Source organism: Gasterosteus aculeatus, chromosome 5, assembly GCF_964276395.1.
Source record: "Gasterosteus aculeatus chromosome 5, fGasAcu3.hap1.1, whole genome shotgun sequence".
Classification (NCBI taxonomy): domain Eukaryota; kingdom Metazoa; phylum Chordata; class Actinopteri; order Perciformes; family Gasterosteidae; genus Gasterosteus; species Gasterosteus aculeatus.
Genome location: NC_135692.1, coordinates 8655403 through 8679337, shown reverse-complemented (window position 1 = coordinate 8679337; position 23935 = coordinate 8655403). Strand labels below are relative to the sequence as shown.

General features: G+C 45.7%; 5 protein-coding genes across 54 annotated transcripts in view; 2 read left to right on the top strand and 3 right to left on the bottom strand.

The window, feature by feature from the left end:
- Window positions 1-7355, top strand: part of LOC120819509 (ankyrin-3-like) — a 98123-nt gene extending 90768 nt beyond the window's left edge. For 24 of the 50 annotated variants that reach the window (XM_078103124.1, XM_078103123.1, XM_078103117.1 and 21 more), the window contains 4 exons: window positions 2984-3053; window positions 3131-3314; window positions 5696-5761; window positions 6079-7355. In XM_078103124.1, coding sequence (XP_077959250.1) covers window positions 2984-3053; window positions 3131-3314; window positions 5696-5737 — 296 coding nt within the window. In that variant the 3' untranslated portion in view covers window positions 5738-5761; window positions 6079-7355. Of the gene's footprint in view, window positions 1-2380; window positions 3054-3130; window positions 3315-3552; window positions 3637-4740; window positions 4825-4943; window positions 5184-5695; window positions 5762-6078 lie in introns of all 50 variants that reach the window. The other 26 variants (XM_078103138.1, XM_078103141.1, XM_078103139.1 and 23 more) reach the window with 8 other exon arrangements.
- Window positions 7124-10820, bottom strand: LOC120819508 (uncharacterized). The gene is made up of 3 exons (XM_040176984.2): window positions 10606-10820; window positions 9791-9982; window positions 7124-9418 (listed from the first exon to the last, which is right to left on the bottom strand). The coding sequence occupies exons 1-3, from the start codon at window positions 10685-10687 to the stop codon at window positions 7902-7904; spliced, it is 1791 nt and encodes a 596-aa protein (XP_040032918.2). The 5' UTR covers window positions 10688-10820; the 3' UTR covers window positions 7124-7901.
- Window positions 10821-12027: 1207 nt separating this feature from the next.
- On the bottom strand, window positions 12028-15260 carry g6pc1a.2 (glucose-6-phosphatase catalytic subunit 1a, tandem duplicate 2). Its single transcript, XM_040176461.2, has 5 exons — window positions 14613-15260; window positions 14414-14523; window positions 13557-13677; window positions 13169-13284; window positions 12028-12899 (listed from the first exon to the last, which is right to left on the bottom strand). Exons 1-5 carry the CDS (start codon window positions 14840-14842, stop codon window positions 12376-12378), a joined length of 1101 nt encoding a protein of 366 aa, XP_040032395.2. The 5' UTR covers window positions 14843-15260; the 3' UTR covers window positions 12028-12375.
- A 474-nt stretch (window positions 15261-15734) lies between these two features.
- On the top strand, window positions 15735-18248 carry g6pc1a.1 (glucose-6-phosphatase catalytic subunit 1a, tandem duplicate 1). Its single transcript, XM_040176460.2, has 5 exons — window positions 15735-16030; window positions 16119-16228; window positions 16852-16957; window positions 17039-17154; window positions 17303-18248. Exons 1-5 carry the CDS (start codon window positions 15735-15737, stop codon window positions 17809-17811), a joined length of 1137 nt encoding a protein of 378 aa, XP_040032394.2. The 3' UTR covers window positions 17812-18248.
- A 1456-nt stretch (window positions 18249-19704) lies between these two features.
- On the bottom strand, window positions 19705-23854 carry psme3 (proteasome activator subunit 3). The gene is made up of 10 exons (XM_040176462.2): window positions 23697-23854; window positions 22792-22824; window positions 22645-22707; window positions 21882-21986; window positions 21739-21787; window positions 21496-21614; window positions 21233-21369; window positions 20952-21006; window positions 20581-20667; window positions 19705-20492 (listed from the first exon to the last, which is right to left on the bottom strand). Exons 1-10 carry the CDS (start codon window positions 23736-23738, stop codon window positions 20412-20414), a joined length of 771 nt encoding a protein of 256 aa, XP_040032396.1. The 5' UTR covers window positions 23739-23854; the 3' UTR covers window positions 19705-20411.
- Between the last annotated feature and the right edge of the window lie 81 nt (window positions 23855-23935).

Genomic DNA, 23935 nt, shown 5'->3' with positions numbered 1-23935 from the left:
CCCCCCCGGCTCCGGCTTCGCTTTGACCCTCGCCGCTGAGCTCAGGCCGGCTGAAGCACACAAGTCGCGTACGGAGCAAGTTCATCTGTAAAGCCTACTTGCGTTTTAACCAAATATATATATATATATATATATATATATATTTCTCATTCAGCTTCTTCTTAGTTCCTAACTCAACCAACTTCAGATTTATTTTATCCCCCAAACCTGTTCTGAAGCCGGAATGGAGCCTGATGGAAAGGAAGCTATTCTGCTTTTCACTGTTCCCGCCTATTCTTGCTCATCAACCGCGGGACCCGCAATCCCATGAGTCTTTGCTTTTGCAGCTTCTGAAACATTACGTCTTCATCGACCACATTTTACGTCATCTTTTGTGTGTCTTTTCAGCTGAGTTTTGTCTGTTTGTTCTTCTTTTGTCTCTGGTGAGGTGTGTTTATTTTAGTAGCTCCAAAGCTTCTTAGATCTCCTACGTTCCCTCTGAGTCCTCAAACGCCCCGGCCGGAATGCCCTCTCTATACCCCTCCTGCCTTCGTCTTTCCTTCGTCTCCCCCCTTCGAGCCAAGCCACCTCACCCCTTCCTCTCTCCCCTCCCCTCCTCCTGCCTCTTCTCCCTCCATCTTTCACTGTCCTTCTCCCCCTTCCTCACCTTTCCTTTACTTCCTGCCTGTCGCTCCTCTTCACCCTTGCTTTTTAACCCAGCCGAACTCCCCATCTCTCCCCTCCTCCCCTCGAAGCCCTTCTAGCTGCTCCTCTTTCTTCTCTCCTCACCCGTTTATTCCTCATCACTTTCCTGAGTCGGCCCTCCCTCTGCCCTCGTCTCCTCCATCTCCATCTATTTCTCCTCTCGCTCTTGGGCCTTCGCGCCTATCCCTCTCCACCTCTACTCCTTCCTCTCCCACCTTCCCTTCTCCTTCTTCTTGCACCACCATCTCCACCTCTACTCCTTCCTCTCCCACCTTCCCTTCTCCTCCTCCTTCTTGCACCACCATCTCCACCTCTACTCCTTCCTCTCCCACCTTCCCATCTCCTTATTCCCTTCCACCTTTGCCAGCTCATATCCCCCTTTCTCCTCCTTTTCACTCCCCTCCTCTCCCCTCTCTCTCTTTAACATGTGCCTCCTCTCCTCCTCCAGATCTCCCCCTGTCTTCCCCTTCATCCTCTCCCTTTCCTTCTCCTCCACCTCATTGTTCCCCGTCTCCTACCCCAAAGCATCACTTTCCTACCCTCCCTTCCCTTCCCATCTCCCCTCCACCCTCCCCCCTCCCTCCTGGTGTCCCAGCCTACTTCAAGCGAGATCGTTCTTTTGCTGAATTCTACATTTAGCAGCTTTTCTCTGCCTTTTTGTTGAAATCAACACAACTAACCTACCGGTTTTCTGCTTGAGCTTTTGCTCATACGTTAGAATTAAATTATTATATAATTATTGAGACAATGAGCCAAGCTCAGGGTTGTTTTAAAGGGCTGAAACCCGTCCTCACTAACTCTTGTTGCATTTTACTTGTCTAAAGTCTGGGCTCGGCTGACTACAACACGTCCTAACGGGCCCTTTGTGGCAATAGTGTGGCTGATGTTCATGTAATAGGAATACACATACAGAACAAGTGAAGTTTCTTCCTTTTCATATTCTGTCTTTGGTTTCTGTCCCCATGGTGATGTGACCATGTGTCTTCTCTGTATCGCTGGTCCAGCAGTCACACAGGGATCCTCACACGTGGAGATTCCTTAAAGCAGCGTTCTTTTTTTTGGGTCACTTTGGGGCAAAACCTTTGAAAACACAACAAAAGCTTGAATTTAACAAGGAGCTGCTAATTTACACATCCAGCAAATGAGAAGCAGCAGCATTCTTCCGGAGTCGTGTTTCTGTTCCCCTTTGCTTCTGAAAGTCAAAATTTCTCTCTTTTAACTCCATTTTTGGTCTCCACCAACTACTGATGGAAATATCTGTCTGTTTATCTGCTGAGCGATCTACTATGTTGATATTTCAAGTCGGTGGGCACCAAAAACATGTTTAAAGACAAACAGTGGGTTCAAATTCATCTGCTGGACTCAAATACGACTGCAAACGAATGATAATGTTTCTCTGTTATCTGCTTGATGGGTATTTTCAAACATATGAGCTGCATAAGGGCTTCGTATGAACTTCATAGAAGCTTCATATAAGAGATAACATGTCAGTGTTGTGTTTACAGCACAGAAAGACGGGGTTACACCTGTCTGACTTTTGAACAAATGTTAGATGTTACAAGTGTTTCTCATTTCATCACCTCCACCACTCAACCCTTCCCTTCCTCCTTCCTTTCTCCCTTCCCAATGTGTTTTGTCTCGCCTCCCCCCTTCAATCCCCTCACCCTTTAATCCTTTACTCCTGCCATCCACCCAGGATACAACAATATAGATCTGGAGCTGCAAACCCCCACAGACCTGAACTTCCAGCCCCCCACTCCGCTTCGCTCAGACAACTTCTTTAGCGATGGCGAAGCTAGCGCAGACTCCCCTAGCAAGATCACGCTAACTAGACCTAGCGACCTCTCCCTCACTCAGACCACCAGCACATCTAGCAGCGACCCACCCACAGTCGCCGCGGGCCCCGGCTCCACGGCCCCGCAGCCCCCAATCGTTGGGGCTGAAGACACAACCTTGACCACCCGAGAAGAAAACCCGGGGCAGGTTTATTTCGAGAGGCCGGATAATGACAGGAGGGCGGTGGAGCAGTCAGGGAAGGGAAGAGACGGGGAAAAACCGAAGGGGGGGCAAGGGGTCGCTTTGGAGCGTCAGAGGGAAGACGCCGCCTCGCCCACCGGTCACAGAAATGGAAGGCAGGAAGAAGAAGAAGAGGAGGAAGAGGAGATGACTCCGGAGAGGCTGCAGAGTCTGCTGGACGACATAAAGCAGGAGGGAGGCTCCGAGGACGAGGAGATGACAGAGGAAAGGATGAAGGAGATCCTCCATCAACTTCATCAAGCAGAAAAACCCCTGTGTTCAGTTCCAGGCTGGAGATGCGAGACGTCCGGCGGCATCGCAGAGTCGGCTGCTACCGGCACCGAGGAGGGCAGGTAGGACGCCGCAAAGTATCCACACAGTCCGGTGAGTTAACGCAATTGCTTTTTTCTAATTTTATTCCGCCCCGCAGCCCAGACAGCCTGGCTGATTTGTCGGAGCTGAACGTGGGCCGAAGCGGCAGACACAACGGAGGTCACGGTGCAGACGCGGAAGAGGAGGAGGCCAGGAGGAAGGGCTCCCAGGGGGGCGGCAGCACAGCGGGGCCAAGCGGAGGACGGCAGGAGGGAGGTGAAAGGTCACAGCACAAAGCCCAGGTGAGAGTTGCTCTCTTAAGGCGAGCTGACAGTTTGATTTTATTCACTTGTTTATATTTTGTTTAAATGTACACACAAACATGTTTTTTTGATATAATAATGATCACATAATATAGCATGTAAAGCCTTCACTTCAGATGTAATGGGATTCATCTTAAGCTTTCCACCTACATAAATTGAAGGCTCACACACACATTTGCTCACTGACATAACAATGCTCCTGGGCCGCCCTCGTCAGGGGAGCGTTAGAGCCGAGGAGTCCGACTCTGAGGGGGAGACCACTGTCACCACCAGGGTGTACCGCAGACGAGTCATCCTGAAGGTGTGTGGACCTCCAGCCCGAGTGAACTTGCATAAAGCCTTGAGACTCGAGTGTGAAGAAGAAAAAGTCGTGTGCCGGTGTGGGTTTTGTGTGTTTCTGCACATCTTTTGTTGACGTGGGAGTGGCTTTGTGTGCAGCTATCATGTTTATATCATAGAGAGGAGAGGTTTCCATCCACCCGGGGGAAGTCTGATGATATCAAAAGTCAAGACAACTGATTTTAGGCCATGCTGGAACTATACAAAATAGTGAAACCAGATTATTCATACCTAAATAAATCGTGACCTGGTGTGGTAGTGAAAATGATTTTTGAATTTTCTTAAAATTCTGAAAAATATTCAAAACATGTTTTTAAAAATGAGAATCTATATCTATAAATCTATATATAAGTAGTAGTAGTAAAATGGGAAAAATATTTTCTGTCACGTTACGTCATCCTGAACATTTTTATAAAACCCAAATTACTCAAATTAACACCATTCATCTTCACCTGGTACATAACAGCAGTGGATGGAAACGTGTGTGTGTGTGTGTGTGTGTGTGTGTGTTTTGCCATAGCATGAGGTGGATCTCACTCGGCTGCTGTTGGTGCTGCTTCTTTGATTCGCTGGTGTTATTGTGGAACGACGCACGTCTTTCGTGTTAGAAACTGAGGGAAAATCGTCAAACAAACTACAAAGCTAGTTTTTTTTGGAGGGGGGGTTTGGACACATCTGTTGGACTTACAGCACAAAATGATCTTAAATTAATATTTTAAAACGATAAACCATAGCTTGTGTAACTTGTACGGTGACAGGCGCCTCTGTGTTTTTAAGTTTATGAAACAGAACCTCGAAGAAGACTTGTTTTGTTCTCCCAGCATCCAAAAAGGAACCAGGAATCAGGAATGTTTCCTGATTCCTGAAGGTTCTTTATTTTCAGGATGTTTTTGAGATAAAACTGCACTTGAAATATTCTTTATTCATGATTTGAACAGAGGGAAACCCAACGGCTGTCAAGGTTCTCTGTAATATAAGTAACAGTCTAACAGTTGGGCTCTCAAATCTCCTCCTGAACGCCTCCACCTTTTCCCCCATCCTTTAACCCTCCATCCCTCCGTCTCAGGGGGAGGAGGCCAAAAACATTCCCGGAGAGTCTGTGACGGAGGAGCAGTTCACAGATGAAGATGGGAATCTAGTCACCAGAAAAGTAACCACCCGCACCTTCCTCCATCACCTGTCGCATCTTTATCCTGCATCACACACACACACACACACACGAACATACGAACATCCTCATCCCCCCCCGACATGTTCTGCCCCCTACAGGTGATCAGAAAGGTGGTGCGCCGTGTGTTCAACACAGAGGAAAGGGAAGGCGAAACTGTTGCTGCTGCTGGTGGCGGCGCTGGTGGTGGTGGTGGTGATGCTGCAGCCACTGCTGCTGGTGTAGTTGGTGGAGCGGGCGCCGCTTCTTCTTCAACAGGAGCCGGGGGGGGAAAGGGCAAGAAGAGGGGCAAGCGCTCCCGGCAGGGCAGCAAGGCTGAGAAGTCTGGAGAAAAAACTGAGGTTGGCGTAAAAAAAAAGCACCCACCTGCAACCTCCGCCTCCCCCGCCGCATGACGCCGCGATCAATAGAAACACGATGCGCTGCTGATGCAAACCTTCCTGAAGTCCTGTTCAAATGTGCGCTGCCTTTGGTTGATAAACGCTTATAGGAGACGTTGGCAACGAGTCGGATGTCCGCATCACTCTGAGCGGGTTCTCAGTTTGTTGGGTGCTAACAGCCTGCACACACACGTGTGTGCGTGTGCTTGTGTGTGTTTTCTTTGTACCGCAGTGTATCAGTAGAACTTTCCCACCACCATCCGATTGGACTCACTAACCAACTAACACTAATACACTGTGTTTCCACTAATATAGAGACAATGTATTGACGCCTGTGTGAGCTCCTCCTTTTTCCTCGTCTCTCTTGCAGCATGAAACCTGTAGCCGAGCTCAACAGCAGCTCCACTAGCACCAAGCTAACTTTGGTTTTCTGTGTTTTTCTGTCTTCTCACTGGCCGCCTCACTCTGCCAAGCCCGGAGGCACCAAGAAACCAGGCAAGAAGAGTCAGTCATAGCAGCGGAGCTCCGAACTACACCAGGTGAGAGGCGACGTGGCTAGAATCTGCTCAAGGGCATGAATACCTACAGTACATGAAATATGCTTATTCTTGCAGTGACACGGGGAATCTGCTTAATCTAAATCGCAGCAAGATAGCATATTCATTTGTTCAGAAAGTGTCAGATAATAGTAAAGAAATAACATGTAATTGGTTCATAAAGCTTTTGTCTGATTAACTGACAAATATATTAGCTTACAATTACATAACACATAAGAAGCGTAAGTCTTTCATGAACCTTATGAATGATTCTTATTTTAGTTTTCATCAAAGATCGACATTGTCCACTCTGCCTCCAGGTCCACTGACGTCCACACAAGCACCTCGGGAGGAGGACCGGAGGCCTCGTCCATCGGGCCCCTGCAGCCCTCCCTCACTGCGCATGGTTCTCCAGCGGGACGACGCAACAAAAAAAAACGAATAAAAAACGAGTTACTTTTCTTTGATTTCGCATGAGCATGTCACCGAAAACTCACTCACATGTTGGAAAAAAAAAAGGACACGTGAGCTGGAGCTTCATCGTGTCTTCGGCACAAACGAGGAAGACCGTAAACTGAGGAGGAGGAAGAGGAGCAGGAGGTGCGACTCTCTGACACTCGCCTCGCTCGCTCCTCCTGGACCCGCAGCACCGTGTGGTTCTTTTTTTTTAAATGAAATATAACAATGAATGGGGGATTTTTTGTTGTTGTATAGAAAAGACACTGTATAAAATCTTTAAACAAAAACCAGGAGGAATCGGTAGCTGGAACGGATTGTTTCTGCACTGACGTGAGTTGATGAAGCTTCGTTCACATTGAAAGGGTGTTTGAGCGGCATCGAGGGCGCGACCCCTGAAAAAAAAAAAAAAAAACTTTGTGGGAATGAGGAATAAATGGACATAAAAAAACAACCGCTTGATTTGGATGGAAGGACGTTGGTTTAAAGCCGACAGCTACTCCCGCTCTTTGTCTCCAGAGGGACGACCGTCTGCTGCATGTGACGTCACTTTACTTTATTGCCTTTTATTTACTCGTCTTTTAATCAACTCAAAGCACTGTAACGCCATTAGAGAGACGGCGCGTCGGTTCCCGTCAGCACTCGTAACGCATCAGTTTTTATTTTTTAACACAAATGAACAAAAACGCACTCGTGCTCCGAATGGCAGAACTTCAGGAAGTACCGACGTTCTCCCAGAAGGCGACCGGCACGTTGTTTAAGTGTCTATCTGTAAACCCATAACGCGTACTAGAAGTTTAAGCTTTAAGATCTGCTGTGATTTTAAAATTTAAAAAGAAATCTAAAAAACATTGACGGTTTGATGACTTATCTTTATCTAACAGGTTCTAATGACACAACAGGGGACTCTTTTTAGACCCATTATCCAAATACTGTTTTTATTAACTGTTAAATCACAGTATTGATCACACGTTGTTCTGTGTAATTTTTCAGTTTGTCTTTTTTCATACAACCCCCCCCCCCCGAGCATCCTTTGTTGACAATGAATCTGGTTCCAACATGTATGACAAACCAACATAGCCTACACTGGATGACCCAAGTAATTATTTAAAACAGAAAAATAAACTGTTTAAACTGAAAATCTGAGTTTGTTTTTGTCACATTCATTTTCGCCTGATAAATCCTCCTTCTCAGCATTGGGAACTAAGAAAACTGCTTTACGGTAAAAGCATCACTCATATTAGAGGTGAGTTGGTAAATTAACAGATTGAAACATTTGTGTTTTTCCATAAATTGAGGCAGTTTCCTGAGAAAGCATCTTCATAACAGCGTTAACTTGTGAAACTTTTGCAAAAAGCCATAAAACTCACTAATAGTTTTGCACATGATGTTGTGCAACGTCCCTCTTGTTGAATAATTTGGGCCATAAAATATAAACAACATTGGCAATGGTTAAAACCATTAACAACAGTTAATTAACAATCTGTCATTTTTGCATCCGAAGATGTTATTTAGTACGTGAAGACCAAAGCGCTATAAAGCGGTTCTACAACGCTGAAGGATACAAAGATCCCTCTGAACAACAGCGGAGAGAGAAGTGAACCAGTGTAGATAAAAATAGGAAAAGTGTTCCCCGTTACCCAGAACTTGTGGGGCGCGTTTGCTTGGAAAAATCGCCCAACGAACATTAAAGACTCGTCAGCTGCGTGGACTCGCCGCCGCGAGACTGAGCGCGTCTCTTCGGGCCCTCCTTCCTGGCGCGCGCCCCTTCCCCCTCGTGCACGCCCATGTGCTTGGTCAGCGAGCCGCTGGCCCCGAAGCTCTTGCCGCACACGTTGCACAGGTACGGCCTCTCGCCCGTGTGGGACCTCATGTGGATCTTCAGCGCCCCGCTCTTGTAGAACGCCTTGTCACACACGGCGCACCGGTGCGCGGACTCCCCCGTGTGGATCATGGAGTGCGTCTTCAGGGTGCCCCGCTGCCTGAAGCCTTTCCCGCAGACGCTGCAGAGGAAGGGTTTCTCCCCCGTGTGGATCCTCATGTGGGCCGTCATGTACTCTTTGAAGCCGAAGCTCTGGCCGCACACGCTGCAGGCGTAGGGTCTCTCCCCCGTGTGGGCCCTCATGTGGCCCATCAGGTTTCCGTTCTGGGCGAACGCCTTGCCGCAGACGTTGCAGACGTACGGCTTCTCCCCCGTGTGCGTCCGGGCGTGCATCTCCAGCTGCTGGTGGCTCTCGAAGCGCTTGCCGCAGACCTCGCAGTCGTTGGTGCGGACGTACGTCTGCAGGTGGCGCCTCAGGCCGTCGTTGGACTCGAAGCGCTTACCGCACACGCCGCAGACGCCGGCGTCGCCCTCGTCTTCCTGCACGTGCTTCAGAAAAGAGGCTCTGTAGCAGAAGTACTTGCCGCAGACTTTACAGCTATATTTCAGGAGCGATGGATCCTTATTATCCTTTTTTTTAGGTCCTCTGGGTTTGTTCGACCTTTTGGTTTTTGAATTTTCTAAACAAGCTCCGTCTTTGGTCTCGCCGAGGTCGTTGCCGTCACTTCCCTCGCCGCGCCCCCACTGCTCGTCGCTGCCGCACGTTCTGTCGCCCGCTATGCCGCTCGCCTCGGGACGCTCGTCCTGCGCCTCGTCCCCGCGGGCCTCTTCTTCTTCGTTGTGGGTTTGTAAATGAGTCTTCAAGCTCTCGTCAGGGTCCAGATGTTTCCCGCAGGCTCCACACAGATCCGAGGTCTCTTCGTGCCGAAGTACGTGTTTCAGAAAAGAGCGCTTGGAGCGGAAATGCTTTCCGCACACTCTGCAACAACTCCGTCCGCCAAGTTGGATCTTGTTCGCCGCAGAAATTTTACCTTCGGTTTTTTGCATTTTCTTCCCAGCCACACCTCTGAGGGAAGACCTCCCACACATTCCGCAATAATCCTCAGCTCGATTTTGCCTCTTAGATATTTTTCGCTTGTTTGATTTGAGATGTTTCTCGTCTTCACTCGCAGCTTCGGATTCGTTTGATGACAGCGGCTCGTTGTCGCCCGGTGACAGCGCCTCCGTGTGGGAAGGTCTAACGCGGATGAATTCGCAGTCGGTCTCCGTGGACGCGTCTTTCGTCCGGGGCAGACGGGAGGTTTTCTGATCCTGACTGGAGGTCTTGCTCTGCTCGGAGGAAGTGTGCTTTACGCAGTTTGAGCCGGAGAGCGGCAGTGTGTCTGAGGAGAAGATCGAAGAGAACCTTTAAGGTGGAAACACCGGAAACTAGAATAAATACAAACATTAAGAACCGTACACTATTTTCTCTAAATTGCATCTGCATTGGCCACCAAAAACGAGTAGTATTGTCTAGTTGCCTGAATGGAAATAGTCATTAAGATACTAGGGTTAAGTGCACAGCAAGTTCAAAATTCATTTTATAGATTCTAGCCGATTAATGATTCAATGATTAAATAAACTGTATTTTGATTAAAAATGAAGGATTGCAATTATCAAAGATAATTTAGATACAAGCCACCAACTTATTGTATAGCTTGGCCTTAGTTATGCACCCTACTAGGTTAAATGTTATTGACAGAACAAAAATGTACCTGTCCTGGGTACATTTGTCTCGGTTTTCAACAACATGCTCATGAGCTGGCGTTTACGATCAATCTCCTCATGGGAACTCGAATCTTCCGTCTCGTATTCTCCAACCATCTTCTCCAGGATCCTAAAGATCTCCTCGACAACCGCCGACAGCCGCCTGTGTACAGCCGCCCTCTGCTGCTCAGGTGACATATCTGGTGGAATAAAGAGGAAACATGAGCATCATTTTAATATTATCTATATAAAAATAAAAAAAACATTGTAACCCTAGTGGGTGCATCATTATGAAAGCAACTTCTTTTACCTCCTCCTTTTATTTTGTTAACATGAAGAAACACTTTCAGTCAATATTATGAAAGCTTTCATTGGGTTTTATATGAAATTCTGCGTAGAATATCAAGTAATAAGAAGCGGCTCTTTTACCAACTGCAACATAACAAATATTCATAATATAGAAATATGTTGAAATAGCCCACTGCGCATATTGTGCAAAACTTTTGACAATACTTTTAACTGTAACCAAATAATTTTACACCCGAGTATTGCTACTTTTACTTTCAAAATTCAAGATTCAAAGATTTGTATTGTCATTTACACACTGAAATTCTTGTGCCTTTCCGGAAAGCCGACCAGTTTTAAAATAAAAATAAAAATGAGAAGTACAAGTAAAAAATCAGAGTACTTCCTCCAGACTTGAACAGTACCTCTAATAATCAAGTGTCGCGCATAATAACAAACTGAAAGACGCCGGACGTTTTTGCAGCAGAAAGTGACGTCACGTAAAAGCAGCTGGGCTGCTTATTTAAAAACAACAAACCCGACTTCTCCTCCAGTATTTCCTCAGCGACCGCCGTCAGTCTCTCGGCCACCAGCGTCTTCACCACCCGCAGTTTGGACATTGTGGACCGACGCGATGTGTGTCATCGGCCCGGGAGCATCCACCGCACCCGAAGAGACACTTTTAACACAACGACAGCGCTGCTGGCGGGAGCGAGACACGGGGCTTCCGGGTTCGTCTTCTTCGTGTGCGTCAAAAAGCCGACGGTTGGCCGGGAAACAGCGCCGCCACGTGTTGGTAAAATACCATTACAGTGTTTGGGTGTCAGACCAGCGGTGGAGGAATCTTGTATTTATAAATCCTGTGTCAAAAATGTGACTTACCAAAATGTAAAAAAGTACTGAAATCCTCAAAGTACCAATATTAAATGTTTATCATAATGAAGAATGCATTAATGTGTTCAGCACTTTAATGTTGCAGCTGGTGAAGGTGAAGTTAATATCACTTTTGGTACCAACAGATGAGTGAGTAATAATCCACTATAAATAATACTGGTACAGGATCACTATATCAAAATTAGATATCTACATTTATGAGTAAAATCTTTAATCTAAAAATGCTTTGCATCATTAAGTCTTGAAAAAACAACACAGTGCCACAGTTTTCCAAAACTCAGTGTTCGGAGATGTTGGGTGTGTGTGTGTGTGTGTGTGTGTGTGTGTGTGTGTGTGCGTGTGTGTGTGTAATGTGTGTATTCTGCCTAACATTCACAGACAAATATTGAATGTTCAGCTCCCCCGGTTAGCTGCATGACGTGTGTCCTCGCAGCATCAGGCTAAAGGCCGCTGCCACAGTGTTGAGTTAAGGATTCGTATCTCAGTCCTTCTTTGCCAAATCATTGCCTTTTATACATACAAGGTTATACAACAGATAAAAATGGGAAAGTAGATTTTTGTAAGGGGGGTCATGAGTGTGTTTCTGTTAAATGACTCCACTGGTTGAAGGCGACAGAAATCCGTAACCAAGAAATTAGGAAAAAATGACAGCTTCACACAATCATTTTAATTTCTTTAATCCAATATCACAAATTGTACTAAACAGTACAAGTTTATGGTACTTGTACCTGTGTTTTTTTTAACCTCGATCCTTGTGAGAAATAGCATCTATGCATATATGTAGTATTGCCAAAAGATAGATCCAATGTGACGAGTAAACACATTGAAGGAGTAGAAATAACAGAGAAGGTCCGTGTTGTTTTTACTTTTGATACTTTGCTGTTAGTTATATATTCAAATACGCATTTGAATGCAGTGTGTGTTCTTTCATTTGATATATTAATACATTGAGGTACTTTTACTTCAGTAAGAACAATGCGGAAGCTGTTTACTGTTTGTGATTGAGCGGATAATTGTGTATTAATTTTAAATGACAGTCCTGTCAAAAATGAACCAAGTCATTAAATACATTTTTGAAGATTTTTTATTAAAAATATTCCAAACATTTTCAAAAATACTTTCTATAACATTTAAAATACATTACTAATACAGTTGAAATACCAGGTGGAAGCAGTGAGCGACTGTTTGTGTCTGAGGTTTAACAGAAGAGCTGCATGTGTTCATTTGTCCTCCATCATAATCATAATTCATAATCGGTCTTTGCAAGTGCCACCGGGTCGCTTCCTGGACGGTGCTTTCACAAAGTGCTCAGTCTCCAAGTCACAATAGCGACAATTTCCCATCCCACAGGCCTTTTGTCCTCCTGAAGATCAGCTAATCGGACGAACGCAACGAGTCCACATTCTCCCCGCGGTTAGTCCTCATAGTCCCGAGGCCACGCCCCCTTCTTGCTCTGCAGGCCCAGCGCTCCGTTCACGCAGTACGGCACGATGCTGACCACCACCAGAGGCACGGTGGCGCTCTTGCAGAAGGACAGCAGGTAGAAGAGGGCGGCGGTGTGCGTGGGCGGCTTGAAGGAGTCAAAGAGGTGCAGCAGCACCAGGGAGGCCACCACGCAGCCCACCTTGCTGCTCCTGCCGGCGCTCCTCTTGGCCTCGGCGTAGAGGGGCGAGTGGAGGCCCAGGCCCAGGCCGAACAGGGTGCCCATGTTGCGCAGGAGGCTGGCGAAGGGCGTAGAGTCCAGGTTGACCCACTCGGGCCTCACGCACCACTTCTGGGCTTTTTCCAGGGTCCACAGCAGGTCCACGCCCACGGACCTGAGGACCAGGTAGAAGCCGACGGCGAAGGAGGTCAGGAAGAGGGTGGTGTAGAAGTACTTCTTCATGCTGGCGCTGTAGATCCACTGAGTTCTGTTGAAGGCTTCGGCCACGATTATACCTGCAATCCATCGATACGTCAACATCAAGTGTAATACTGAGAAATATACGTAGACTAGTGGGAATACGTTGTTAATGTGGACTTTTTTTAATTCTGATTGATGTCATTTGGACTAAATGGTTTGATTTTTAATTATGTGACCAGAAATAAATAATAAATAAATCATTTGATGTTTATAACAAAATAAGCAAATAATATTACAAAAAAGAACAAAAGACAGTTGCTTCACGATTATTCCTATTAAGACTTGGATGCATTTCCAAGCTGACCTGTGATGACGCCAGCAACAACCTGGTGGGGGAAGTGGGCGGCGATGAAGACCCTGGAGAGACAGACGCACACCTGGACTCCCGAAAAAAGCGTCCACAAAACAGCCTTCAGATACCTGCCAACAACAACAACAACAACATCAATCTGAAGACGTCGCAGATTTGTGAATCAAAACCCCCCAGAAAAAGCCAATCATGAAGCAATACTACTATTACCGGTGATTCTCAGCTCGTCATGAGGAATTCAGACGTCAAAACAACTCGCTCACAATCTCCCTTTTTTATTCCGAACCGATAGTCAATGATCAACCCGGCTCAGATAGGGTGTCCGCGGTGATAAGCGGAGGCGGGGGGGACAAAAAACACAACCCGCGGGGCTCCCACTCACCAGTCCTTACTGGTGGTCCTCTGGCCGCCATGTTTGTTCTTGCTGGTCATGACGGCGAGGATGGACGTCACCAGAGTGTAGTAGACACTGGCTGCTCCCATAGCGTGGCCCGAGGGGCTGCCTGTGCAACGCACACACACACATGCAGATAGATAGATATGAGTGGCTGATTCACTCAACTAAAACAGAGACTCCGCCGCCCATTCATCATTTCAAAGTGACTGAATGAATCAATGAGCAACATCGGTAGCTCATGTTAAAGTTAGTGCTGTTAGAGGCAGCGGTTTAAGTACAACTATGAGGCACTTTATGCCTCTACTCCACTTGATAAATTCATCAGCTGCAGCTAATAGTTACTGTTCAAATAAAAGAAATCACATTTTAAGCTCAAATACAAAACAAAATGCATGACGAAAAAAACTGTCTGGTTGGTTTCAGCTGTGTGTAAATTGTTAGAAGTTACATCAAATTTTAAATCCCTCAAATAGTCCAAAAAGGTTCATTATTTCTATTTCACGATAAAGCAGAGATTTAAGGGGAAAAAGGAACACAGTAGAGCTTTGTTTTTTCTTTCTTCCAAACTACCCAAATGTAAAGAAGGTACATAAAACGGTATATGATGTACTCTGAAGTCCTTACAATGATTAAATACTACTAAAACGTTTACACTCGTATTCCTTTATTTTTGAATGCAGGACTTTTACATTGTTCCACTGTTATCTAATGTTTTCGCTGCATCTTCCATCGCTGCTAACTGCCCGTGAGCCTCAGGTGTGGAAACAGGTTCAAAGGGGTTTACTTTGTGCCCACTTAAGTAGATTTATATGCCACCTGTGGGCCCATGTACGGCGTCTCACCTGGGCCGGTCTCACAGGTCATCGGGTACTGCTCGATGTGCGGGCGATCCCCGTCGGCGTAGTGAGCCGTCTCGTGGACCCACCAGTAAGGCCTCTCGCCGAACAGAATCCTGGAGAAGACCACGGAAACGTGCACTCCAGTTAGAGCTTTTCCATTATCGCCGATCCTTCCGCGGCTTCGGCCATTCAGCACACTCACCATTTGAACACCAGGTTGAGCCAGTCTCCGATCACGGCCACCCAGATGAGCTTGATGCCCACCGACGAGCGCAGATGAAACCACAGCGGGAAGAAGATGAAGAAGGTGTTCCTGAGGTCCGCCGCCCAGGACACCCAGAGGAACAAGCCCTGGGTGTCCGCGTAGTTGGTCTGCAGGTAGCGGGTGCTGCTCACCCCGAAACCCTGCGCGGCGTCCATGACGGCGTTCATCTTTAAAGAGAGAGAGAGAGAGAAACAGGGAGAGGGAGATCTCGGGCCTGGTGCCGCGCGACAAGAAAACAAGAGTGCTGCTTATCAGTGACACAGCTGGTTGGTTTTATACCCGAGGGACCCACCACCCAAACGCATGCTCACGCTGAGCTTTGGACCTTGCACATGTGCAATAAAACACCGGGAGTCATGAGAGTTTGGCCGGTTTGTCGCACAAACATGTTGAAAACACGGGTAGGAAAACAAGATGTGAATCGGCGTCTTTGTCCGGCGGACTGTGAGCGCAGAGGAAGTCAGTTGACCAACAAACCAAAACAGATTGGGATAAGGAATAACATTTGCTTTTCCCTGAACGGCGAAACGTATTTTTAAACAGCAGCTATGTCCCCTCTCTCTCAGTGCCTCCTTTTTCTCATGCATGAGTTATGTAATTGTGTTGTTTTGATGATTTGGTGGCGTTCGTTACATAAGGAGATCAATGATTAGATTAGCTTTGGAGACGCTGATAAAACAGACAAGTTACTGCTCTGTTGTGAGAAAAACAGCTTTGGCCGGGACGTCCCCAGAAGACCAGCTCATATTTGATCTCGCTTTGGGGACAGAATGTCGTCACAGGCCACACTGTCCCTGCGAGATTAGCCGGAATAATTGTGAGCCAAGATCAATGGATTTCACAAGTTGGAGCTCAGAACTGAAGCTCAGATTCCACTGATCAGATGATAATAATCATTTTTTTTTCCTAGAAGTCTCTCGTCTGTCAAAAGATGGCGGCAGCTGATTTCCGTAACGATGGATTTTAGCACAGTGGGCCTCAGGGGGGTGTAAAGGTTGAGGAACGTGTCCGCAACGCCACAAAGGCAAACAAATATGCTACAGCCTTGAGTAAAGTCCGATGGGGATCACACAGACGGGACTGGCTGGCCTGGGAGAGCTCGGCAGCAGAGGAACGGACCCGGAGGTTTGTGATATCATGGATCTCCTCCACAGCTGGGGGGTCGAGCTGGCGGTCCACCTGCAGGCCGCGTACGGCCGCTACGAGGGCCTCTTCGGCCTGGCCTCCACGGTGGCCGACCTGCACACCGCGTTCTTCTGCTTCTTCCCGGTCTGGTTCCACCTGCGGAGGGACGCGGCGCTCAGGCTCATCTGGGTGGCCGTCCTCGGCGACTGGCTCAACCTGGTGCTGAAATGGTAAAGACCAAAAAAACAAAAAGGCTGTTCGTCAAAAAGAAGAGTTGTTGTTTTTAGGGGTGTGTTTTCTCGGTGTTTCCGTCGGCAGGGTTCTGTTTGGGGAGCGGCCGTACTGGTGGGTCCACGAGACACGGTTTTACGGAGCGGAACCGGCCCCGTCGCTGCAGCAGTTCCCCATCACGTGTGAGACTGGACCAGGTACGGTTCATGGCTGCAGTGGATCACATGCCGAAGACGTGATTGATCCTGTTGTTATCTGTTCAGATCATTTGACGAGTGCTTGTGGCTTTTTTTGAATGAAGGTTATAAACTTCATCAATTTGCACTTGTGGAGATAAGCATCTTTTAAATTGGGGTGTAAATGCACAGTGTTTCCTTCTCTGTGTGGGATGTGGCTAAGTCCATTTAATGGAGTACTACACTTAAGTTCAAAGTTCAAATTTTACTCCACTGTGTTTCAGAGGGGAATATCAAATAATAACAAACTGTATCAATCAGCATCAATCTGCCAAGTTATATTTATTCATGTAGCACCTCTCAAACAAATAGATATTCTGGAATGGGGCCATTAATTTAAAAAAATGAATACATAACATGAACGAATACCACACTCAATAAATAGATAATGGTATAACAGTTTGAATATAGCAAAACAAAGTGAGACATAAAATACCTATAAAGAATAAATGCAATAAAGAAATATTGCATGAAATCAGACTTGATAATAAGCAATAAACTATAAAGCTATAAACTACCTGATAGCTGTAGCTGCTTGCTGGTTACCTCTGCAGAAGAAGGCTGATGTCTTAGGTCTGTTGCAGGAAGCCCTTCGGGTCATGCCATGGGGGCAGCCGGGGTCTGGTATGTGATGGTGACAGCGCTGCTCGCCATGGCAACAGAGAAGCGATGCCCTCCGCTGCTGTACAGGTGAGTCTGTGGGGAAAAGCCGTCATTCATCGCTGTGAAACATCGAGAGCAAAACTGTCATCGGTGTCTGCTCTCTGTCAGACTCCTGCAGGTAGGCATGTGGGTGCTTATGGGCCTGGTGGTGGTGGTGGTCTGCATGTCCAGGGTCTACATGGCCGCCCACTTCCCACACCAGGTGGTTGCCGGCGCCATTACAGGTCAGTCGGGGGTGAAGATGGATATTTATGTTGCGCATTTGGCTCCAATATCAGGGATGAGGTCGGGGTTATATATGCAATAAATAACATCAATCCCCGTAAAGCTGTTCCGGAGCTTCTGTCTGACTCCTCTCTGTTTTCATGTCAGGTGTTCTCGTCGCCGAGGCTGTCTCGAAGGAGAAATGGATCCTCAGCGCCGGCATGAAGAAGTACTTCCACACCACCCTCTTCCTGACCGCCTTCGCCGTCGGCTTCTACCTGGTCCTCAGGTCCGTGGGCGTGGAGCTGCTGTGGACCCTGGACAAAGCCCAGAAGTGGTGCGCGAGGCCCGAGTGGGTCCACCTGGACTCCACGCCCTTCGCCAGCCTCCTGCGCAACATGGGCACCCTGATGGGCCTGGGCCTGGGCCTCCACTCGCCCCTCCACGCCCAGAATGAGAAGAAGGAAACAAGCAGCGGCTTCAAGATGGGATGTATCATTGTCTCCTTGTTCCTGCTGCAGCTGTTGGATGGATGGACATTTTCTCATGAAAACCTCATGACTTTCTACCTCCTGTCGTTTGGTAAAAGCGCAGTTGCACTTTTCATCCCGACCGCGCTGGTTCCCTGCGTGCTCCACTGGATTTGCAAAGGAAAGAGAGAAGACAAGAACTTCTGATTTCACGAGTCAATTATGGGTTTAATTGTCTGTAGTGAGACATTTAAAGTTTCAGGAAAATGTGCCTGGAGTTATTGTGCTGGGCTGGATATCGGTCCTTTAAAAGGAATATGTACTGTAGTTGGGTTCAGGAAGCAGCTTATTGAGGCTGGTTCTGTCCAGAGTTCCTGTGATATCGCCAAACTTATATACATATGTGGAAGTTGATTTGTGATTCTTTAAGAGAGTTTGTGTTGGGAGTATTTTTAAATTGCCCTTTTTACAAATTGGTCTTTGCACGTATTAAAGACAGAAAACACAAGGTTTCAGAACACAAGCTGCAAGGATGACCCCTAAAAACTGGATATGAGTCAGATACTTTGCACCGAAGGACCCAAAATGTGTCAATGTCATTGTATGTTTGCTTTGTTTCGAGAATAAAGTATTGTTTAACACACGCTGCAGAGATTTAAGTATTTTGTAAAAGACATAAAATAGGTCGGTAAATACCCCTGTGGTGAATGTTTGGAGCATGTACGTATCTTTAAAAACGTCCCAAGGAGACAACTAAACTCTAGTGGTGTCATGTGACCTTTATAGCCTAAGGTTAAGCTTTCTACTTATGTCATGAATCCTGCTGCCACGCTTGACCTGTGTGGCACTTCAGGAAGCCTCAGATGCGTTGATTCTGTCACTTAATCACGTCTGTCTTTTCTGGTTTGCATTGGGGTTTTTAAAATTAAAAACTGTTTGCTTTCTGCAATGATTTAGATTACTAGATTTTTTTTCCAAAGGCGTGCTCAACTGTCTGTTTTCTCCAAATGTTCCGAACAGGAACACCCATCAAACATTAACCAGAGCACGCTCCCGTCACTCACAGCGACGCAGCCTCCCACCACGGCTTTCAAGAGAGACGGCACGCGGGCCAAAGGTCAGGAACACAACACATGCGTCACTTAAGGCGGCGCATTCTTCAGGGCACACATGAAAGCATGCTCATGACACCTGCAACGCTTCTGATTATTTCAGAAATTGAGTGTAATTGTTTGTTTTCGAATTATTTCATTCTTTTTTTCACATAAAAATGTAATTTTTACATGCACATTAAACATATTTTTGTCTACTTTTAGAGACGACCGTGCGGTCAATCAAAGTGGGAACGGTCACCATCGATGACGTAACATTTCCCAACTGCTGACCCCACGTCTCCTCTTTATCTCACAGGGCTCTCTGCGCTTATCTCGTGGAGCCGTATCTATGTGGTGCTGCTCTATGACGTCAGGCAGCATCGAGGGAGAGTAGGACATACGGGGGGGGGGGGGGGGGGTGAAATCTCACTATACAACTGCTGCAGGGACATTATGCAACGTTAAGCTGTTTACACAAGTTTACATATTTGTCCGTGGTTCTTTTTCTCGATCTAATTTTATCACCACGTTTTCCTCTGGAAAAAAACATTTTACATTCTGAGAAAGTGGCACGTTAGTGCTTCTTAAATGTTCTCGGATGTTCACACAAATACGTTTGGGGTCGCTAGAAAAAGGTTCTGCTGTGGTGCCGTCGGTCTGTCAAAAGTCTGCACGGATATCGAGGTGATCGTTTGGACTGGTTGAGCTTACAGGCAACAAAACCAATGACATTTTTATTTCATAGATCTATTCTAGCTTGTTTTTAGAATATTGTAGGTTATTATCGGTATTTCTTAATTGCTCTACAGAAGTTCAAAGATAAGATTTAATATATAGATAAGATATGATTTTTCTGGGGGTTTAACATTTGAAACGTTCCTATTTGTTCGTCTTTCTATACTACAGATACACAAAGACCATTTAGTACAGAAACATCTGCCCTCAAACACGTCAATATTCCTTTGATTAGCGAGTTTGAGTTTATGTACTGAATGACAGGTCGACGTTTTCAAATAATAGGAATTTTAATGCCTAAACACAATTGTACATAATGAATGCGTAAATCAACATCTGGATATTTGCATGAAAACACAAGCAACTTCTATCCAATATCCAAAAATGCCAGAAATAAATTCATTATCAAAAAGGTATTTTTTGAACAGAATGAATGAGGCGCTTTGGTGACTTACACATTTTCACTGAAAACGAGTAAGTCGCTGGATCTAAAAGCGTCTTGGTATTCATATGCAAGGACAACATTGTGTATGTATAGTAAAAACTAAGCGACGTTCCTCAAGATGAACGACTAATCTAAACATCCAGCGAAGTGGGAATGAAACAAACCACTTGACTGGATTATTGTCAAACAACTATAAAACAAACAATTTCACAGAGATCTCACGAAATGTTTAATTCAAAATAAATACTACATAGCGCTTATTAGACGCATGTGCGATCTATCTCGACATTTCCTTTAAAGGGGTTTTTAAAACGAGAAACACATTCATTTAAAACAAAACAAACATTATTGTACTGGGGGCCGGGTTGATTGTTCTGACGTTGGCGAATGTCTAGTTGTGGTCCGGAGGAAGCGGACCGGGCTGCTGCAGCTTAGAGGACACGGCGAGGGTGATGGAGTGACGAGGGGGTGATGGGGTGACGAGGGGGTGATGGGATGGGGTGGGGTTGGGGGGGTGAAGGCTGAGATAAGGATCAGTACAACGCGTCGGTGTTACTGCTTCGAGGTCTCTTGATCTTCTCGATGTTCTTCAGGATCATGTCGTGTAACGTTACCTTAACGGAGGAATAAAAGCGCATCGTAATCATGAGGAAATTACGGCTAAAGAAAGTTCATACTATGATTAAACATTTGATAACTTACGTATTGATTTCTGAGCTCAGAAACTATGATTTTCAGACTGATGTATTCCTTCTCATCAATCTCCGTCACTGTGCGCCGATAGTCCTCCTGATGAATTTCAAAAAATCAATGTCAGAAATGGATTCACTTAAATCTGCAGTGTGTTCTTTCTGCCTCTTGGAGTCTCTCAATCACAACAATAACAAAGCACCGGTGGCTCATCGGAGAAGTTGTAATTATTGTTAATACGTGGAGCTTTTTTCTCATTCTTTTTCAATTTGAGAGCTTGATTAGTAATTTTGTTATTATTTTTAGTAGCGACACATTTGTATTCTGTATTTTGTTCACAAAAGTATTTTCTACTTGATTCTTTTCAAATCATTTTCACTTACCACATGTGGATATTTAGCTATTTTAGAAACCAGCTTTGCCCTTGTGATGTAGTATCTAGAAGTAAAGAAGAAAAAGTTATATTCAAAAATCAAAATTTTAAATCCCTCGTTTCATTGTGCTTTGGTCAAAAAATTTTGTTTTACAGTTTCGAGAAGCTCCTTCGTATCCAAGAAAAATGTGTATTTCTTGCTGAAATATGAGTGGTGATAACCAGCCCTATAAGCTCTCTATTGTGCCTCATACTTTATTAATATATAAAATGGTTAAGACCTCTTCATACCTTGATATCTGGTCGAGGTAAGATGCTGCCTCTCCTTCAACTGTTCTGAGTTCAGCTACTGTCTCCTCCTGGATTGACACACCAAAGTTGTTGCCATCTTCTATCCTCGGGATGAGCAGCTGAACCCACATTTTGACCTGCAGAGGAGCAGAAGAACAACAAACGCCATTGTTCACCATACATTTATACATTATCTCACGCATCTGCAGGTGTAACGCCTGAAAGTAAAATAGCATCGGCGGATTGTGGAAGACGTTACTTACCGTGTTACACTTCTCTATTAATGTCCTGATCTCTGGTTTGACCTTCTCAATGAGATCAACGAGGCTTCCGTTGCTCTTCATCATCCCACCAGGCATGACAAAGACCTTGGTGCCGGTCACTTAGTGAAGAAGGTAAAGCAAATAGTAAGCACCAAGTATGTCAAAAGGAGCCAGGAGTCACGGCTATATCGAATCCGCCAATGAGTAGTAAGGAGGGTTCTACGTAAAAACCCTTTCACTCACCCTTGTCCTCTCCTCCTCCATCCTCGAGCTTTCTCTTTTTGGCATTTTGCTGTGAAACCAGATGAAAACAGGCTCAGACGACGCGTCCGCGGTATTCATCATAAACATTGAGGATTCAATTCAGCTGTACGATGGAGCCTCACCGCTTCTAGTCCGTCACTCAGGTTTGACAGCAAAATTGGGTCTGGCACCGTCAGGTTGATCTCCGAGTGGATCTCCTTCAGGTCAGCGACGTTTATGATTGGATCCTGAAAAACATCCAGGATATTAGCTGAACATTTAGAATTTACACATGAAACTCTTTCCTTTGAGAATATTAATAGAATAACTATAAACTGAAACTATCTATAAAAAGGTTTCTCAGGTAATTTATTTCATTGTAAGAGACTATAAAAGTCCATCCATCCATCCATCCATTGTCAAACCGCTTATCCTGCACACAGGGTCGCGGGGGGGCTGGAGTCCATCCCAGCCAACTTCGGGCGATAGACGATAGACAGGGGGCGATAGACAGGGTACATCCTGGATTGGTCGCCAGCCAATCGCAGGGCTACACAGAGACAGACAACCATTCACACTCACATTCACACATCTACGGGCAATTTAAAGTCCCCAATTAACCTGATCCCCAGAGCATGTCTTTGGACTGTGGGAGGAAGCCGGAGAACCCGGAGAGAACCCACGCAGACACGGGGAGAACATGCAGACTCCACACAGAAAGGCCACTGGGCGGAATCGAACCCAGGACCTTCTTGCTGTGAGGCGACAGTGCTAACCACCGCGCCACCGTGCCGCCCTATAAATAATGTCTGTACTATAAAAGTACAGACATTATTTATCAGACAGCACTTATTTATATATTTGAGACCATACATGTGTATTTAGACAGATGACCCCGTAACTGACCTTTAAGAAGTGATCAAGCTCCAGCAACTTCTTTGGGAAAAAACTCGCAACTAAATCTTCTGCCTAAAAGAAATGAAAATATTGAGTGGCTTGAAAAATAACAGTTGTGTGTGTGGCCACAATGTATTTGATTTGAGGAATACTTACTTCTGAAGTGATACGTTCCCTGAAAGCATCCACCTGCAAACGCAAAATACGTGCAACGATCAGACCAGTTACAACAGTCCATCTGTAAATGCACTCATTTAACGCTTTCTAAACGCAATCATATACTAACGTTAAAGTGGGTTTATTTAGTAGTGCTAGAAAATAACTGAGTAACATCTACACAAGTAAACTGAGTACTTCCTTTCTCTGTAACCTTATACTTGTATTCCACTGCTAATGGGCAAATATCAAACTTTTTACACCACAGTGTGTCTGATAGCTTCAGAAATTTTCCAGATTACGAGAACCATAAATATCTACAGCTTGGACGTACACAATGATGCAGCAGTAGTATTAATCCATAAATGTAATTTATTAGTGATACTAAACTTTATAGCCATTTTCATTAGGTACCGTTATGCAGTACTTTTAGTGGCATCGAAAATTGTTCAGTGAGTTAACTAGTGCTTTTATTTAAAGTAGCGTTAAAGTACATTAACATTACTTATGGTAATTCCCCATGGACTCTATACATGTAACGAGAATACGTGTTAGGAGCTTTATCATCAGGATCCGGGTGTAATAACGGTCGCAGGATGAATCGGCTAACGAGGTGCTAGGGCGGTTTTTGGGGGACATTGGTTCTTCCAATACGACTGTTATTTTTACACAAGACGTTGTAACGTTAAACTTCCCGTTACACCCACGTGACGCTTCGGGTTACTGTGCAGACGCACCTGCCGGCGCGTTTCACGCTGTTTCACGCGGCCGCACAAGCCGGTTCACCACCGTTAGCTAATGTTAGTTCACATCATGCTACAAAAACGTGGCTAGCGTGTTAGCAGGCAAAATGGCAACAGTGCTCCTTTTAACCTCAACCGGGGTTTCCAAAACAGAAACCTTACCTTGGTTTTAATTTCATTGTCCACCTTTAGAAGTGAAGACATCTTATGTGATCAAATAGGCGAAGAAAGGATTGTTCCAACAGTGTGGCTTATTTTAGCTGTCAGCCACACTTTGTGAGCTTAAAGATGACGTCGTTTACACGCGACAGGGAGAGGGAGGGGGAGGAGGAGATATAACCGATCCGACTGCGCACGCGCCGTGACGTCATCGTATTTTTCTAGACGCAGCTGACGATGTA